At 45.7% G+C, this 19,599-nt stretch overlaps 2 protein-coding genes across 3 annotated transcripts in view; one reads left to right on the plus strand and one right to left on the minus strand.

The window, feature by feature from the left end:
- The window catches only part of ADAMTSL3 (ADAMTS like 3), a 292,158-nt gene extending 289,602 nt beyond the window's left edge, over nucleotides 1–2,556 (plus strand). The window contains exon 34 of the mRNA XM_077774280.1: nucleotides 571–2,556. Coding sequence (XP_077630406.1) covers nucleotides 571–695 — 125 coding nt within the window. The 3' untranslated portion in view covers nucleotides 696–2,556. The remainder of the gene's footprint in view (nucleotides 1–570) is intronic.
- Nucleotides 2,557–3,897: 1,341 nt separating this feature from the next.
- SAXO2 (stabilizer of axonemal microtubules 2) lies at nucleotides 3,898–18,131 on the minus strand. 2 transcript variants are annotated; one of them, XM_077774397.1, is made up of 3 exons: nucleotides 18,052–18,131; nucleotides 12,430–12,632; nucleotides 3,898–6,325 (listed from the first exon to the last, which is right to left on the minus strand). In XM_077774397.1, the coding sequence occupies exons 1-3, from the start codon at nucleotides 18,072–18,074 to the stop codon at nucleotides 5,382–5,384; spliced, it is 1,170 nt and encodes a 389-aa protein (XP_077630523.1). In that variant the 5' UTR covers nucleotides 18,075–18,131; the 3' UTR covers nucleotides 3,898–5,381. The 2 variants fall into 2 exon arrangements, 1 of the variants encoding a protein (XP_077630523.1); XR_013337618.1 differs by lacking the exon at nucleotides 3,898–6,325 and adding an exon at nucleotides 14,841–14,902 and having other exon boundaries at nucleotides 12,571–12,632; nucleotides 18,052–18,111.
- Between the last annotated feature and the right edge of the window lie 1,468 nt (nucleotides 18,132–19,599).

Consider the following 19,599-nt stretch of genomic DNA (forward strand, 5'->3'; position numbering starts at 1 on the left):
GCGCCTAGGTGGCTCAGTCAGTTGAGTGTCCAACTTTGGCTCAGGTCATGATCTTGTGATCCATGGGTTCGAATCCCACGTTGGGCTCTGTGCTGACAGCTCAGAGCCTGGAGCTGCTTCGGATTCTGTGTCTCCCTCTCCCTCTGTCCCTCCCCTGCTCATGCTCTGTCTCTGTCTCTCAACAATGAATAAACGTTTAAAAAGTTTAGGGGCGCCTGGATGGCTCAGTCGGTTGAGCGTCCGACTTCGGCTCAGGTCATGATCTGGCTCTGTGCTGANCTCTCTGTCTCTCAACAATGAATAAACGTTTAAAAAGTTTAGGGGAGCCTGGGTCGGTTGAGCGTCCGACTTTGGCTCAGGTCATGATCTGGCTCTGTGCTGACAGCTCAGAGCCTGGAGCTGCTTCAGACTCTGTATCTCCCTGTCTCTCTGTTCCTCTCCCACCTGTGCGCTCTCTCCCTCTCTCTCAAAAATAAAATAAAAATGTAAAAAAAATTTCTTAAAAATTTAAACTATGTCTCTAACAAGCTGTGTGCGTCACAGATACCTGTCTGCTCTTTGCTCCCACAGGGGCCTGCAGGGACGCCTTGCACCACTGTCTGTTCGTGCAGCGTCTCAATCTCTGTTCGCTCGATGTCTACAAACAGAGGTGCTGCCGCACGTGCCGGGAAGGGAAACCTGTGGACGGGCCGTAACGCTGCTGTGAAGAGGAGGCAGACATGTAGAAGCTCCTTCCCCATGTAGCTGGTTCAAACACATGTTATTTCTTTAAAAACTCAAGATTCTGCATTCAAACCGAGGTCGATGCAAACTCGCCGCTGGTGGAATTTTGTGCTGTGGCCGGTCTTTAACTCCAGCTCTTTGACGTGATCCATTCTGGGACCAAGAGACGGGCCGTGGCAGGCGTGCCTTTGCACGGGGGACCTCCCCGCATCCTTCTAATCAGGAGGTCGCCCAGGTCCCCAGCGCGTGGCCATGTGCTTCCTCCTGTGACGTGTCGCCTGATAGTGTAGGACGTCCTGAAGCCTTGAGGGACGCACAGCAACTGGTGCCTTCCTCTTCTCTCAAGTTTTAGGGTTTCAACAGGTTCATAAGGCATTCACACTTTAGAAGCTCCGGCCAGTCGCTGTTAAGGTGGCGTGATTGTCATTTCTATGGGTCCTGAAGTGCAGGCTGTGGATAGGAGGCAGTCTCCCTGGACAGGTGTCGCACGGACTGACCCGTGGCTGCTGGGGGCGGGGAGCGGTGGCTCGTCCTTACTCTTAGGGAGCGTGTGGACGAAAACAGAGTAAACCTTGCTGCCGGCTTCACGACCACAGAGAGCTATCTGTGACCGCATGAGGCATCTTGGAAATCGAGGGAGCGGGAAGGTTCACCTTTTCTACTGATTCTGAAGTGTAGTCAAAGCTTTCTTGTAAGAGCTGGGAATGAAACTTCTTCTGAGCACTATTCTCTTGCACACGAACAGAAAAGCAAAGCCTTATTAGACCTAATTTATGCACAAAGTAGTCTTCCTAAGGGTTATTTGGGAAAATTATAAGAAAGTAATCTAAATATGAAGCACAGTGGTTGAAAAGACTTGTTTATGGTAAAGAAGTGTTTTCATTCAAAATGATTTGCCGGTAAATCCAAAGTGGATTTGGGGGGCTGGAAGTTACAGTTAGGACTAGACGTCAGAGTTAGGATTCGGTGAGTAAGTGTAGGGTTCGTTTTAGTTTTAGGATTGGGTTAGCTGGGAGTGGAAGTTAGGTGAGGGTCAAGGCTGGAGTTGGCTTTGGGGGTTGGGTCAGGGTTAGGGCAGAGGGTGAGCCCGGAGCAAATGCCTCTGCGGAAGTGCTCCGGGGCTAGCGTGGAAGTGTCCGTTCGAAAGCCCATTTGGTCATGGGGCCCCTCCCCTTACTTCCCACGAGTCACGGCTTTAGATGGTACAGGAGCCCAAGTAAGCGGCCACCCGCCCTCACTCGGCATCCCGGGCACCTGTGTGCGTGCTGCCTGCAGCCCACGGGCCGCGGCAGCGCCTGAAGCGGGTGGCCCTGGACCTGATGGCGAAGACGTGAGCAGTGCGTTTGGTCTTTGGATGTGTCCGCGGGCAGGCTCGCCGAGTCTCTCGACCACGTTCTGAGCGCCAGCTCTCGTGTTCTGACTTGAGCCTCACGGACACTGGCGGGGAAGACTACTGTACGTGGGGGGGTTTGGCGGCCGGGATGGATGGATGGGAACGTCAAGGGCACACACCAGCCCGTGGGTTGTGAATCATCAGCCACCCTCGATTGTTGGAGGTTTTTAAATTAAAAGAAAGATCATTTGTAAAATACTCTTTGTATATATTTATTATATGACTTAAAGGTGCAATATTTTATTTTGTACAGTATGTAATAAAGACATGGGACATATATTTTTCTTACTAACAAAATTTCTTATTAAATTGCTTCACCTTTGTATTTAAAGTTGCTATTTTTCTTGTACTTTTGTTACCATTCAAACGACGTTCCTGTGTACTGTATTTTACTACTGTTTCTATAACATAAGCGTTAATGTGTCCTTCATGCCCCTTAAGGTGATTCAGAAATAAATTTACTTTGATTATTCAGTGGCATCCTTAGACACGTGAGTGGCTTGTTTGTATTGTTGTTTATTTGTCGCCTCGGTCTGCCTTCTTGTGGGCCCAGGAGCAAACCTGGAGGGTTCGCTGGCCTGGACGCTCTTATGAAGTGTGGGTTACAAGGTCCGGGGTGGATCACACAGAAATTCAACTCTAACTCCCTCACCCCAATCATTTGTACCGTGTGCGTTACAGGGAGAACAACGTCAAAGGCAGGCAGGGTGGAAAGAAGCCCGGAACGGACAGGTTTAGAAGCAGGTGGTGGGACACCAGGAGGTGTTAGTCATTGTTATTTGTGGTCATTGGGGGGAATATAGGAACTGACTTGCCACGTCTGCATCTAAAGACTTTTCGGCAGCAGTTGGTGAGGAATCAGAGTCCCTCGTTTAACACTAGGACTCACTCTTAGCATTGCCTGGGCAGTTTTCATAACCCAGAAAGCGTTTCTTTCTAGTCTCTGAGTCTGTGGGCTCATCTTCCGCAACAAGGATCTGCAGGGAGACAGGTGGAGAGGGGAATGGGTGAGGCTGGGAATTTCCTACTGCCTCTTCCCTCTGGATTGCCCTCCTTTCCTCACTGGATTCGTCCAGGTTTTGCCTAGGGAGAATTCCTTCTAGAATGTGGCAGGCTGTTAAATATTACGGGTTTCCAGTGCCGTTACGGTGGGGTTTGTGTGTGTGTCCCCGCACAGCGCATCTTTCAGGGAGACGTTAAGGACACCGCGGGTCCGGATTCGGGATTCTCGATCTCGTGCACAGACCTACGGGTCCCTCTGTCCCTGTGCTCAGGCCGTTCCCACCGTCCCGCTTTTCCTGACCTGGCAGGTTCCCGTTCGCCATTCAAGATTCAGCTCAGCCGTCCTCTCCTTAAAGCTTTCCCCGAATTCCTGGGCTAAGTGGCCCATGTACACTCTGTCCCAGTCTCTTCCTCACGCCTATCATGCTGGGTGTTAGGCCACGGGGAGATGCCATCATTCATCTCTGTGGCCTGGCCCGAGTCACGTTGCTGCGGGAAACCCCAGGATATGGGGAGCCTTTGTCCAGGGAAGAGACCACCCCCATTAGATCACAGAGGAATATGAATGCCCAGCATCAGAAAATGGGCCAGGATGAGAGTGCTATCATATCTTCTAATTTTTCATTTTGAGTATATAATTGTGTTTTCTATTAAAAAGATAAGAACGTCTGGTTATATACAGGTTAACCTAGATAAGAGCATATTAAAAAGGTCTCTTTTCCAGAGAAAATTTTGTGCAGAAATGATTTCATGAAAATGCATTTTATTAATTGATGCTTTATTAATGTTGCATATAGAATTCTACATGTCATAGTGTTCACTGATAAATACAAACGGACATACAAGCTACTCTCCAATAAACATTTTAACCCAATATTGGTGAACTTATTCTCAATTAAGCACATAATGTGAAAGAATTCTAAAGCTATAAAAGGCTTTATATAGATTTATTTGTGATAAAATAAATCATACTCTCCGCTAATGCAATCGTTTGCCAAAGAAAAAATAAAAACAACAGGAGTTTAATTCATTAGGAAATTTGTAGCATTTATAAATGCAATATTTGCTTTCTGCTTTACTCACGGACATCATTCTTTCCCACCCTTCTTAGCGCTTAGCTCGCACTGGAGAAGAAGGACGTAATTATGCCCCAGACCGAGCCCCCCAGACCTGAACCACGACTCCAGGCATGGCAATTAGGTACGTCATTACCTGGGGTCACCCTGAAATTCTTCAGAGCTCTTGGCCATTCCTAAAAGTATTCGAAAACATAGTGTTTTCCTTCCCATAAACACTGTCTTTCAAACCGCGGGATTCCCCCAGACCAAGCTCTCCGTGCTCCATAACAAGTTCTCAGGCGCCTGAGGACAAGACTCAGAAATCTTACTACTCATGAGCTCAAAGCAAATTCGGTCATTTTACAATCCTTGCCTCAGGCCAGAAAGTGAGTGTTGAGTAGGTAATGACCCTCGTTTGGAAAAGGAGAAAACAGGTTCAAAAAAGAGATTAAGGGATTTACTGACCATCTCGGACACTTGTTTGGCACTTTTGCTTTCGGGTTACTATGAACCATCTGCTCTGATGCTCAAAACAGAACGTTGGTGAGCTGAGCAGAGCAAATGTCTTTTTACACGTGGGGACGCTGGGGCTCAGAGACACCCATCATTGGCCTGCGTTGGCACAAACAGAAGCTGATGTCAGTGGAACCCGAACTCAGAGCCTTTATTCCCTGCGCACTGCGGCTCCTCTTACGAACCTGAGTGTGTGAGGAGCGGGGCAGTCGCCCTCGACCCCACCAACCACAGCGCAGGCAGGGTGTGCACGCACTGACTGAGGTCTGAGATGAAGACCGTTGTCCCGGACGAGGAATCCACCCGTCGTGGTCAGAGGTGTGCTGGACAGTTCTAGTGTGCTTGCCACGTGATAACCAGGTTGTGAGTAACCATGTAATTGCTGTAATTAAAAGCCTAAGTATACAGGATAATAGAGACAAGCGACCAAACGGTAGGTTGGGAATCAAAATAGTTCAGATACGAATGTCCATTATTCAATTTTCAGAGTAGCACAAAGAACAATCTTGGTAAGAGATCAATACAAAATGGATTTGAAGGGCCTCGTTTCCTACAATTTTCCAATTTTCCTGTTTAAAAATGTAAAATGATTGGTTTTACCCCTCCCGTAAATGATTTTCACTATAAAAAATTGGCTTTGCCCTTCGGGAACCAATTATCCCATTAGCTTCCTTTTAAACGTGGTTTGGTGATCAGAAGGCCTCCACCGTGGGTGTGATCTTGCGGAAGAATCGATGACCTCGAGAATTTGTATTTTCAAAGATATAACCTGGAGGAGAGGGGAAGCTAGCGGGGCAGATTTCCTGTTTCTTCGGGGTGTACTCCAGAGAGTACATGGTAGTGTCGTCAAACGGAGCAGAGCTCTTCCTTGTAGCGTACGTAGGTTTGCAGCTCTCTGTTGGAATGAGCTCATGTGGCACATAGTGAGACATGAAAGTGGTCCAACCATCAAATTTTCCAGATGGGTTGGGGATCTGCTGCTGCCTCTTAATAAGTCCTTGACGACAGCTTTCCCAGGCTGGAAAATCTTCCTTCGTGGTGCTTTTTCCTTGAAAAGGAAAATTATTATTTCTTCTCTGAGAAACCGGCCTGATGGGAATACCACATTTGGTCTGATAGGGAATGTAGTCAAGGTGGCTTGTGCTGTTTAACTGCATGGGACCCGTGGGAGGGACGTACTCTGGGGTTTTCTTGACTGCAGGTGGTGGGATTTCCCACGGTTGGAAGCTTTCGTGGAATTCGGTGCTTCCTTCAAAAGGAGCATTTTGGGTCACTCTGGTGTACGCAGGTCTGCAAAGTTTCGCTGATTCGCCAGCAAGGCCCTGAAAGTCATACCGGTGAGTTGTGAGATCCTCAAAGGGTTGGGCGGTTGGCTTGTACACCTCTCGTGGTCTTGCAAACTTGAATTCCAGCTGATAAGGTACATAGTCAAGGCGATGACTTGTATCACCATTAAAAGGGATGGTAGAACGTTTGACCACAGGGCTGGGTTTAAAGCTTTGCCTCGGCTGTATCTCCTGAGGAACGTAATCATCCTGAAATGTAGTTGAATTTCCAAATTTCACAGTAGGGGGATGATAAGTTTGTTCTGGTTTACAAAGGTCCATTTTCTGAATGTCCCAAGTTCTATAATCATCTTGAAAATAAAAAAGAGAGCATTTTAAAATACTGAAGAAAACAACCGTCTTCTAAGAATCATGGCCTACTCCTCTCATTGCTAAATGTCCTTCCATTTCCTTCAGAAATATGGACAAATCGAGTATGAAGTTGCTCAGATTCTCCTGGTTTGTTTTTTCTTTAATTTTTTAATGTTTTATATATTTCTGAGAGAGAGGGAGACAGCGTGAGCAGGGGAGGGTCAGAGAGAGAGGGAGATACAGAATCTGAAACAGGCTCCAGGCTCTGAGCTGGCAGTCAGCACAGAGCCTGACGCGGGGCTCGAACCCACGAACTGTGAGATCATGAACCTGAGCCGAAGTCGAATGCTTAGCCGACTGAGCCACCCAGGCACCCCATGGTTTGTTTTTTTCTTCTTCCTGTCCACCTTCCTCTTCTATCACCCCACTTTAGTACATATAACTTTCTACTTCTAGACTTATCAGAATACACAACAAGGGAATGCAATATCTGAACTGAATTGTTGATAGTTTTTGGAAGCCTATGTTTTGGGTAAAGGCAGAGTTTAGGAGATTATGGCTGTGTTTACCAGGAACTGGTTGGGATTTTCACTCCACCTCAAGAAATGCTAAGGGAAACCATAAAATCTAGGGATTAACATAAAATCAAAGGCCTTGATGTGTGGGCAAAAGCGATGTGGGTATTATTCCTTGGTTTTGGAGGGACTCCTCAAAGGAGAGAGAATTTCAATTCCATTATACTCTAGGAACGGGACTCCCTGAGCAAAGATACAGAATGACTTGCACTATCCCAGAAAATTCATTGACTTCAACTTTAACGTCTCAGAAAATGGACTTCCGGGCATTCCTCAAAGATAGGGAGTCATCTGGAGGCCAAAGGCCTGAAATGACTGCTTTCAAACATGTCAGAAATTGCATGTAGAATTAACAAGTGAACATCAGAACAAGAGATTTAGCGTTAAACACCTTCATTCTGCTTCTTGCTGCCTACCTAGACCATGGATGGGAAACTGAAGTACTTGTATTTCACTTGAGGGGTATTTAGTTTTTCTAGATAAGGAAGGTAGAAAGATAAGAAATATTGTGGAATTGGCTTCACCCAAAAAGATGTACACTGAAGACTAATTTATAAAAGACAGAAGTTATATAAGATAATGTATTAGAGTCTAAAGTCCATACAATGTCTATTAGAAAGGCCAAAACTCAAATGCTTCTTATGTGGATACCTCCTCTGAAGAGAAAAATTCCTCATTCACAGACATTTCTGCCACAATGGCCAAGTTCTGAACCAAATGATTACTTCCACCTCATCAAGTGCTGGTGTTTGGGTGGCATTGGACGCCTGGCCTGAGCGCAGATCATCTTTAGGCTAGTAGGGATCTACAAAAGCCTGGCAAGGAGAGACGTGGTGGGTAAGCAATTCTTGTTCTTGTGAACCTGAATTTGAAAACGTGAAGCCAGATAAAAGCAGGAGATGAATCTAAAAGGATGCCGAAAGTAGAATTGGAGAGCCACGGTAAGCTGAAGACTTCAAAATCCACCTGTAGGGCAACAGAATTGATAAATAGGCAGAGGAGCCCAGGTAGTAGAGTGGCAGTCAGAGCAGATGCATGCAGAGAAGTGAAGATGCTGTGATAGAAACCATGGGGCTCTTGCAGAGAGGGAGGGAGGGAGCCGCTCTTCCCTCAAGCTTCCTCTGTACCCGATAGCTTTCCACTACCAGTTCACAGGAAGCCTTACCACAAACTCGCTTTTTCTTGAGGCACCATGAAGGAATCTCTGTTGTTTGTAACCTAAAGTATAAAATTATAACACTGTCTTTCAGAAACTAGAAGGAAATCATAGAAACTAGAAGGTCAATAGTTCTGCCTTGATGCCTAAGTGACTGAGAAAAAGATGTTAATTTCATAAAAGAAACTAAAGAGGAGAACATTTCTCCCTTACTGAACGAGCTTCAGTTTTCAAAAAGGAGGCAAGAATTTGGAGGCCGAAACACAAGATTTGACAGCACACATTACTGTGAATATCAATTGCAGATAACTGCAGAAAATTGATTTTCCTTTTATACATAGGCCTATGGTCATATGCATGGGATATTANCTCTGGATACAAATGTGTCAAGGACAAGAACTGTGGTGTATTTGTGGTAAAGCCCTCGTTCTGTGGGACTTTGTCTCCTAAGCGCCTACTACCAGGTGCAACCGTGGGATACTTCTGTGGGATCTCCCTGCCCCGGCCTGCTAGACCACCTTGCTCCCTAAATGCTCTGCAAACACCCCTCAAGGAAAACCAGCCATACGTCCAGAGGGCGTATAGATTCCAACTCGTCAGCTGAAGCCCACGTGTCAGGGGCTCCACTGGCTTCCCTCCCCCAGCAGAGCCTTTCTGCTCATGCCACGCCCAGTCTTCAGCCTTGGCCTGGGTTTGACAGGTGCTCCCAGGGAAGTGCACAGCTCTCTTAGTTCACCTAGGAAGACGCCCTCCGTCTCTGGAACTTTTAGTTCTTTCCTTCCACGGCTGTCAAATGCCGTGAAAAAGGATTTTTACAGTTTAAAAAATGTATACATATTGTTGCAGTGGAAATGATAGCTGTCTGCCATTTACAATATCCTACCTGGTAGCAGAGCTCACCCATTTTTAGCAGCTGTGAGAAAAATGTTGAGCTCCTCAGTCTGGTAATCAAGGCTTCCCAGTCTGATCTCAACCTACGTTTATAGAATTATGCCCCAATCTCTCAATTCCTGAAATCCTCTGGTGTTTACCAAATGGTCATTTCATTTTTCTGGCTCCATGCAGTTTTGCTCATTTCACCCTGGTTTTTGTGATATCCTTCCCTTTCCTATAGATCGATACTTACACGTCTCTGATAGGTTCCCAGGCTGGCCTGCAGTGTGATCTTGCTCAGTCTAAACTTTTGAAGCATGAGTTGTTCCATCCATGTTCTAGTGAATTATCCTCCTCCCTAGTGATGTCACATACATTTTTTAAGTTTATTTTGAGAGAGAGAGAGAGAGAGAGAGAGAGCGCACGTGCCCACACGTATGAGCGGGAGGGGGCAGAGGGAGGGGGCAGAGAGAGAAGAATCCCAAGCAGGTTCTAGGCTCTGTGGTGTCAAAACAGAGCCCAATGCAGGACTTGAACTCATGAACCGTAAGATCATGACCTGAGACAAGATCAAGAGTCAGATGCTCAGCCGACTGAGCCACCCACACACCCCAATAACACATATTGTTTATTTCTACTACGGCTACTTAATTTCTGTGCTATTACTGCTTTTTTTTCCCCTCAACCATAAAGTTTCTACTTGTCAACCACTATGCTTGAATCAGATCTCTGTTTTCCCTACAGTGGCCAGCATAGAGCAGAGTAATCCTTAAAACATTTAGCAAATCAAACCCTGGCCTATTTTCATCATCTGTTTTAATATGAATGACCTAAGCTGAGGCTTCTGGGGGCAGATACATTTCTAAGAGTAACCTGTCTTATAGAAGTACATCTCCAGAGCCTAGATGTTACCCTTCCCGCCACCACCCCACAGGGTTTTTTCTTCCTTTCTCTTTAATGTATCCCAGTTCTGTCTTTCCTCTGTTCTCTGGTTCTTGGTGATTAGTGACAGGGTCTCTCCTCATTGTGATTTCCTGTCAGCTATACACCTGTCCTCAAATAGGTTTCTATAAATCCTGCAGTACAATCATCACACAGAGTGATGAGCTCTGCCTTGGCCCTTAATATTTAGTGTCTCATGCTCCCATGCCTGGAAATACAAAGCTAACCTCTCCTCACTAGGGAAGATGGGAAGTGAGAAAACCAGAGGGACCTCAGGAATCCTCAACACTGGATTATGGGGGTGGAAGTATGGAAATCTATAGGAAACCCAGGTAATGAGAAGCTAGAACCAGTGTGTGTGTGTGTGTGTGTGTGTGTTATGTGTAATAGTCACAGCATCAGGGAATATCAATATTAGTGGTATTTTTCAATAGATCTTATAGGGGAAAAAAAAAGGAAACTCTACCATGGTTGTTAAAAGACCCAGTCATTTTCATCAAGGACCTTCTATATCACCTTGTTATGCAGGACATGACCTCCTCTGCATACAAGTAAATTCAGATCTGCAGTTGCTGGATGCTGTATTACATTATAACAATATACTTGTTTATCATACGCATTGTCTTAAACCTTTGCTCCTTGGGTGGCATCTTATATGATCACAGCTCAAAAGACAGAAAGCACATTTCTCCTGACCTCCCTACACATAGATCATAAAGAACTGATAACAGATACCTCCTTACCCAGTGAACTGGTGAGGGTGATATTTAAAGAAAACATAGACATCAGCTCTTGCCTATTTAACTGTAAACTGTTATTTTCATTGTGGAAGACATCACTTTCACAAAGGGGTTTTATATGAGGATGTACCATTCAGCTATATCACATAACTAATGAAAAGGGTGTCAACTTAAATATGCAATTTAACAACATGCATTATACTTTAATATGCATTATCAACAAAAAATATATAAATGATATGTACTAATAACAAGTTAGCCTTTAAAAACAAAGTCCCCATTCCCCCAAAGCAATAGAATATTTTAAAATCAATTGATTTTTGGAAAGAAACTAGCCACACACTGTCCAGCCCCCTGCTCTTCCAAGTCAGCGGCCGACAGAGAGAAGGGATCATCACACTTCTCTCAGGCTGGGAGCCTTAGAGGAGTCGCTTCCCTTTTTTTTTTTTAATATTTTTATTTATTTCTAGGAGAGAGAGAGAGACAGACAGCGTGAGCCGGGAAGGGTCAGAGAGAGAGGGAGACACAGACTCTGAAATAGGCTCCAGGCTCCGAGCTGGCAGTCAGCACAGAGCCCGACGCGGGGCTCGAACCCACGAACCGTGAGACCATGACCTAAGCAAAAGTCGGACGCTTAACCGACTAAGCCACCCAGGCGCCCCTGAGGAGTCGCTTCCTTAAGTGATGGGCCAACGTTGTCACTGGATGGATACGTTGATTTTATTCTTAGTTCAGTATCAGGGAGCATCTGGTCCCAGATCTAAGCTTTATTCTTTTTTTTTTTTTAATTTTTAAATGTTTTTACTTATTTTTGAGAGAGAGAGAGAGAGAAAACACAAGCAGAGGAGCAGCAGAAAGAGAGGGAGACACAGAATCTGAAGCAGCTCCAGGCTCTGAGCTGTCAGCACAGAGCCCGATGTGGGGCTCGAACCCACGAACCGTGAGATCATGACCCGAGCGAAAGTTGGACGCTTAACCGACTAAGCCACCCAGGCGCCCCGATCTTAGCTTTACTCTTCGCTCTAGCCTTTATCACTATAAAGGGAATATCTGGTTCTCCATCTGCTAATTCTTTTGCTTTGTCAGTTGGTTCCGAACTTAAATGGTGAAGGGCGTTGCTCTTTACTTGACCTTCTCAAAGACTCCTGTACACTCAGTAGAGTCTCAGCTCGTTCTGGAAAGGTAGGAAAGGAGCAGCACCAGCTAACCATGGCACAATGTGACAAGGATGACATCATGCTCGTTCCCTGGCAGCCTTTGCTCTTACACTTGACCCTTGAACAACACAGGGGTTATGGGCACTGACCCCCTCCACAGTCAAAACTCTGCATATAACTTTGACTCCCAAAACTACTAATGGCCTACTGTTGGCCGGAAACCTTAACAGCAGCATACACAGTCAATGTATATTTTGTATGTTACGTGTATTCTATGCTGTGCTCTTACCATGAAGTAAGCTGGAGAAAAGAAAATGTGATTAAGAGAATCTTAAGGAAGAGATAGTAGATTTGCAGGGCGGGGCTGTATTTATGGAGAAGAATCCACATATACATGGACCTGGGTCAACTGTATATGTTTTTAGATGGAGAACGTGAATAAAGTGGCTACATTTGGAAAGAAATCCAGGTCTTTTAACTCTCAGTCAGGCAAACGGTCTTTTTTCGCTATACAATACTACTTTGACCAAAGCAAAAAAAAAAAAAGTTCTCCTAAGTGGTGGGAGCTAAGTTTGGCCAACACACCAAGTTATGATTTGATGTTAGATGGAAGTGAGTTTTAGTATTTTTGGCTCCTTCACTTTTGAAATGCAAAGTTACCTTTATAGGTTGGGACCGTGTCCAACTTTCCTTGTTTAACTTGCTGCCTCTCCAGAGGCCGGACGATGGCCACAGGCTGCGCTTTGTAAGAATTGAAATCCCGTTTGTAGGTAGTGCCAAGATCAATCTCCCCCTCTTTTGGTTTATATTCTTCTGGTACGTGGCGAGGCTGTTTGACTATTTCGTAAGGACGATAATCTGATCTGAAACATAAATTTGTAACATAACCTCACAAGTTCTTAATTAGAAATAATCATTATCTCAATGCAGTATTGAAAGTTTCAAGGTTTTTTTCATTTGAAAAGTCTCAGGAGATATTAAAATGGTGACAGTTGATAAACTACTTTAGAGAAATTATTTGATTCCTTCATGTCCTATCCAGTGACGAAATATGTTAAGAAAAAATAAGTCATTAAGTCCCGGTTTTTGAAACATCATTACGATGGACCTTCAGTTGATTGACTCTTACATAAATAAGATCTTAAAGTAACTGATTTTTTTTCTAACCTAGAAGGAAATTTTAGGATTTAATGAATCTAAAAAAATTTTTTACATAGATCCCGTGTCAAAACCCTTATTCGTCCTACTTAAAGATTAAGCTATTTGGGCATGCTTCCTTCTTACTGATGTCATGCGGTCTTCCCGCTTAGTACTGAGTCACCAGTTAAATAGATAATTAATAGCTGGACTCTGGCCTTCAGACATAAACCACATTCACAGTATGGATGTGATTCTTCCTCATCTTTGGGTCCCGCAGAAGTCCTTGCCATGGACGGGAGGTGTGTGGCCACGCTGGGCATCACAGAACATCATGGGGCAGAAGGACGGCAGACGCTGGGGTTGGCGGTGGGGAGGGGAAAACGACAGATGCAGTGTGACCAGACCGGCTGGGCCCGCATCCTCACTGGGTCCTTCACGCGATGCATGACTTTGGACAACTCAGCCCACTTGTGTCCCAGGTGCCTGCCACATAAAATAGGCCAGTCTTGCCGCCCACCTCAACAGGGTTACTTTAGGACTGGCACGTCTACAGGCGTGCGCGCACATGTTTACGAGAGCTTGCCGCACAGTGAGGGCAATATGGGAGCCACTGCTATTATTACCACGAGTCTTCAAAATCGCTTCTTTCTCTTTAAGACTCTCCTGTGACACTCATTTTATTTGTTTAAACGTCTTGTTTAATCACTACCTTGTGTGTGTCCATAAGCAAAACACTCACTGAACCCCTTCTACTCATGATACAACCCCTTAGACTTGCTGAGCCCTCCTTCCCAGCCCCCATCACCTACCTTGGGCTGCGGTCCACACTCACTTCCCCAGGGGCTGCCTGCAATTCTGGTCCTCACTTACCTGCTGGGCCCCATTGCCCACTCTCTCTACTTCCTGCCTTCCTCAGGGGCTCTCCTCCTCCTCTCAGGGCTCAGCCATCGCAGGCTGGGGGGTCCTCACACCTGGGCCTGCACACCCTCCCCTCCCACCCACCGCTGCCCCCCAGCCCGGCGCCCCTGCCCCCACAGCTGCAGGCACTACCTGTGCAGAAACGATGCAGCTATGAGCTCAGCTCAGCCCCTCCTCTGCAGGGCCCCTCGGATATGCACCCCAACACTCAGCGTGACCCCAATCACACGGGCTACTTGCCCCCAAGGAGCCTGGCCTCCCTCTGCTCATTCCCTGTTTCCTGAAAGGCATCACGGCCCCCGGAGCCAGAGCCACAGAGTCAGTAGGGAGCCCAGGACTCCCACCATCTCCATAAGACCCAAGCTTTCCCAATACCTTAGTCAAGCCAATTAGCTTCCCTCCCCTCTTTTCTCACTTGCACCCAAAGTAATCTTTTCACTTGTAAATGTGATCAGGTCAGTCCTGCCCCCATCCCCCTTGCTGACCCTCCTTCCCCACCCNAGAAGAAACTTTCAGTGGCTTCCTGTGGCTCAAAGGACACATCAAAAACTGAAGGTGGCCCAGAGGCCCCTGTGGCTTCCTCCGCCAGCCAGCCTTCCCAGCAGCCTTCGCTGCTCCCTCCTGCTGTGGGGGAGGCCTTCCTCAGGAACTGGCCTCTCTCCCGGCCCCTGCCTTCCCCAGGCCACACTTCCTTACCTACTTAATCCAGTCAGTTGCGTCACACCTCTCAGGACTTAGCTCATTCTTCTCTTTTCCCTGATAAAGTCAAAGCTTTTATTCTGGCTCAAGTCACCTTGGGCCCATCCTTCACAGATGTGACCACTGCTGCCATTTGTACTTCTTCCTAGTGACGTATTGCTACCTTCGCTGGGCTGACCGCAGTCTGTGAGCACAAGAGCCCAGGACTGGGACCCCGTGCTCACTGCTGTGTGCGGGGGGCTTAGCACAGGGCCTGACACTTAACAAATGCTTACCAAGTATTATTTAGTGGATAAATAGTAGAAATCACATACCTCTTATTAAGACATCTGAGTTGTTCTCTGCTCTTCCCAAATACCAGCTAGAGGGGAGCAGGCTAAAACGCAGTCAGGCAACGGAAGGAAAGGGGAGAGGACAGAGAGAAAGCGTAGAAGTCTTAGTTGCTCTAGTTAGATTAGCTAAGCGTTAGAAAGTAGACCTCCAAACCCAAAGCAACTTTCTACGGAGAAGTAGTTATGGGGGGTAAATACATTCCTAGTCACCGGTGGCCCCCATGGGACATGTCCGTAACCGTATTCAGAGGGAGCTTCCTAGCTGCTCTGGCAGTCATGCAGCTGCGACGTCGTACAAAGTATCAAACATCTGAGAGCCGAGTCTACACCTCTGCTCCTTACAGTCCCGTCCTGTGTTACAGAAAGTACAGAATGACGCTTCTGTTTGTGCAGGTCCATCAGCCGGAGCTGCTTGGTTGACATAGTCAACACGAGGGCGTGAAGGACGGGTTCTACAGCCCAGCATATGGCTCTTGGAAATACTACTATTCCCGAGTCAAGGTACCAAGAAAGGATCCAGTGTTTTACGAGGTGTAGAGATGATGATTTAAAAAAAATGGAAATTTTAGTTTCACGGGCACATTCAGAGCTTTTGGCAGCTGGGATATTTTTGTTTTCTTTCTTTTGTTTTTCTGTTTGGTTGGTTCGTTGGCTGGTTGTTTGGTTTTTACCATTAAGGGATACTTGAACAAGTCAACGGACAAACCCAGAATTATGAAGCAATTGCCTTTTTAAAGGAAGGGATGGCATGGGGCGCCTGCGTGGCTCAGTCAGCTAAGTGTCTGACTCTTGGTTTCGACTCAGGTCACGATCTCATGGTTCATGGGTTTGAGCCCCATGTCAGGCGCTACACTGATGACGTGGAGCCTTGCTTGAGATTCTTTCTCCCTCTCTCTCTCTCTCCCCTTCCCCCCAACTCCTGCTCTCTAAATAAATACATAAAAACTCAAAGACATGGCAGGGTATACTTTCCCAATTTTAACATTCAGAACTAGTTAAGTGCAAAATCTTTATTTGACAAATATGCATATTGTGAAATTTATTTCAGGTCTCTATTATGAATCATCAAGGTGTCAAGGAAGAATCTTAAGGGGAAGAAAAAGGAGCAGTATTCCTATTTGCTCCCTGTCAACCACTTGTTCATTTCTTCACCTCCTTCTCTATCATTATATCTTGTTCATTCATCTGAGTTTGTGTTCTTTGACTGCCATTCCCACAAGGCTGTAAGTAACACTGGGCCCACGTCACACCCAGGGATGCTGTGGTGCTTGACCCACTGCCCTGAATCTATGGCAGTAGACTGAGCCGCAGTGCTGGTTAAAAATGCAGATTCCTGGGAGCTATCGTCTCAGGTGGAACCCCGGAAACTGCAGTTTTAACCCGTCTGGATGATTCCAAAGCACACCATATCTGAGGACTATGGAAGATTTTCAAATCTGTGGAAGAGCCACACGTCTACAGAAGCGAAGCGCAATCACCGAAGCTCTCCTGCCAGGGCTGGCCCAGGTGTTAGAGGGAGAAGAACGGGACTAAAAGTTTGAAGGTTCCCACCTTTGCTCATGCAGGTAGAATGCGCTCTCTCTAAAATAAGAAAATGGGTAACACTGCAAATTAAAGTTGTTATGGAGCAGTTTTAAAGCCCCAAATTATAGAAATCTGATGTGCATGTTCCTTGAAAATAGGAACCTCTGTTTATTGACTTTTATGCTTAACACCCAAGATTGTGCCTTGAATATGGTGTGCTCATTAACAGAATAAAGATGAGAATGAACTCACTGACAAAGATACAAAACAACGTTTTTAAGAAAGTGCTAACTAAGTCCAAGGTGCCTCGGTGGCTCAGCTGGTTGTGTGTCTGACTCTTGATTTTGGCTCAGGTCACGGTCTCACGGTTTGTGGGATCGAGCCCCGCACTGGGCTCTGTGCTGCGGGCACGGAACCTGCTTGGGATTCTCTCTCCCCCTCTCTCTCTGCCCCTCTCTGACTCATGCACTTTCTGTGAGAAAAATAAATTAACTTAAAAACAACAACAACTAAGTCCCAGCGGAAAGTGTAGGGCCAGGGAGGCTTCTTTTTGTCTCTGCAACACTGAGCAAACATTGAGTGCCTGCTGTGTGCTAGCAGGCATCCTACTAGGTTTCTGGAAACTATGCTAAGATGAGAATAGACACAGTTCCTGCCTGCGTGGGCCTCTCTAGTGGAGTTAATGATAAAGAAATAAGATGCATTGAGGGCTTCCGTAGGGGACTCTTACCCAGCCTGAAAGCTGGGGACAGTGTCAGAGTGACAACTAGGTTGAGATGCACAGGTTAAGTGGGCATTAACTAGGGTAAGAGGGAGGGAAATTTCCAGGCAAGTAAAACAATATACTGGAAGGCTCTGCGGCAAGGGAGAACCTGGGATCTTTCAAGAAATGAAAAATGTCCTGTGGGATGTGGGTATAAAGGAACACAGTGAAAATAAATTAGAGAAGCAAGTACAGACCAAACCATGACGGGATTTGGGTAAATATTAAATAAAATAAGAAAGTAGAAGTATTTTAAGCAAGGAAGTGATAGGATTAAAACTGCATTTTATTTTTTAAAATTGTTTATGTTTATTTATTTTTGAGAGAGAGAGAGAGAGAGAGACAGAGCGTGAGCAGGGGAGGGGCAGGGAGCGAGGGAGACACAGAATCTGAAGCAGCTCCAGGCTCTGAGCTGTCAGCACAGAGCCCGACATGGGGCTCGAACTCATGAACTGTGAGATCATGACCTGAGCTGGAGTCAGATGCTTAACCAACTGAGCCACCCCCCGGTGCCCCAAGAACTGCATTTTACAGAGATCATGTCTGCAGAGTAAAGTACAGGAAGCAGATCAGAGAAGTAAAAACCAGAGGAGAGCTACAAAACCGGAAGCTATTGCATTCTTCTAGCTGGAAGGGAGACCTTGGAAAGGAGCAGATATTAGAAGAGATTTTAAGTGGTTAAAACAATAAAACTTTTTGTTTCCCCTTTTCCTTCTCCCTTTTTGCCATTCTAACTTAATTCTCATCTTTCTGTTTTTCTCAAGTTGCGATTTGACTAGTTCCTTGCTTCTGGTGCTACTTCAACCTCAATCAACTTAATCGTTCAATTTAAAGAATTAAACAATGTTATTAAGCCCAGAAGAGTTGGAGAAAAATAAGGAAAGCAAATAGTTTCTTAATATTTACTTAAATGTCGTTATTCCTTCCATTTTACCACGGCCTGCTCGAAATTCTTGCTTGGGCTTAAGACTCTGAGGTGGAGGAACGTTGCCGTACGTAGGATATTTTTCCACATATTCAGTTGTGGGGCAAGGTACGCCAGAGGCTTCATAAATCCCTGTGGCTCCATATGGACAGTGATGGCGCCTGTGCAAACACAAATCAACTGAAAGATTATTTCAGCTTTCAAAAATATTCCATATAACTGCATCTTAATCAGAGACCTTCGATAAACACAGAATCTCTAGATTTAAAAAAAGCTTTACTCATGCACACAAACACACACACACAAAATCTGTTTATTCTGCGATGCTGTTTACAAAAACAATGAATAAATTATGGTAGATCCTTCACGGTGGAACAAATTACGTTATTTCCTCTGACAACAATTTAGAATGTGTCTTTAAAAAAGAAAAATTTAATGTTTATTTATTTTTGAGAGAGACAGAGCATGAGTGGGGGAGGGGCAGAGAGAGGGAGACATGGAATCCAAAGCAGGCTCCAGGCTGCGAGCTGTCAGCACAGAGCCAGATGTGGGGCTCGAACTCACCAACAGTGAGATCATGACCTGAGCTGCAGTCAGACGCTTAACCAGCTGAGCCACCTCGACGCCCCTAGAGTGTCTTCTTTATACTAAGAGGCTGAGAAGCTAACAAGCGCATTTCCCAAGCCCCCCTGCAGGCAGGCTCCATGTGGTTTAGCTTTCACCTGTTGGGTGGACTCTGCTGACGTTCTGACTCAGGGAGCACTCCCCAGGGAGAGAGGCTTGCACGCTGGCGGTGGAGGCACAGACAGACTGCAGCCCGCGGGTGTCAGGCACCTGCTGGTTGGCAAGGTGGCCTCCTGGGTGGCAGCGTGGGCAGGAAGGAGTGGCTCTGCAGCCCACCACTCTGTTTCTGTCCCCTGGCTGTCAGCCGGGGCAGCAGCTCCCTTGGCAGCCCAGTTCTGAGGTGAGATTTTTTTTAGGGGGGGGGGATTTCTCCTGAAAAGCTTATTTTGAAAATGGTTTCTCCCATTCTTCCAATGATTCTGTGAGTTATATATACTCCTTAATAAATTCTTTTATGCCTAGATTAGGCAATAGTAGATTATATTGTCGGTAACTAAGAGCCCTGACCAGTATCTCATACGGGCTAATAGCAGGTAGTTGTTAAAGAGAATAGGGTTGATCTGTAGGCGTGGCCATTGCCAGATGCGGAGATTGTAAACCGTGAAAAAGTGGATCGCAGAACAGTATGTATAATACGCTCCGTTTCTCTCTTCCCTTTTAAAGAGTGTAAAAACGAGTCTTAAAGAACATTTATTATTTGTGGGAACTAGGATGATGAGTTTCACTAGATCCTAGATGTTTTGCCTTGCNTCCTTTTAAAGAGTGTAAAAACGAGTCTTAAAGAACATTATTTGTGGGAACTAGGATGATGAGTTTCACTAGATCCTAGATGTTTTGCCTTGCATGTTCACACTGTGCCTCATGTATATTCATTTCATAATCAGGAAAAGAAAAAAGATAAAGCT

The sequence above is a fragment of the Crocuta crocuta genome, unplaced genomic scaffold, assembly GCF_008692635.1.
Source record: "Crocuta crocuta isolate KB4526 unplaced genomic scaffold, BGI_CrCroc_1.0 scaffold7, whole genome shotgun sequence".
In the NCBI taxonomy this organism is placed as follows: Eukaryota; Metazoa; Chordata; class Mammalia; order Carnivora; family Hyaenidae; genus Crocuta; species Crocuta crocuta.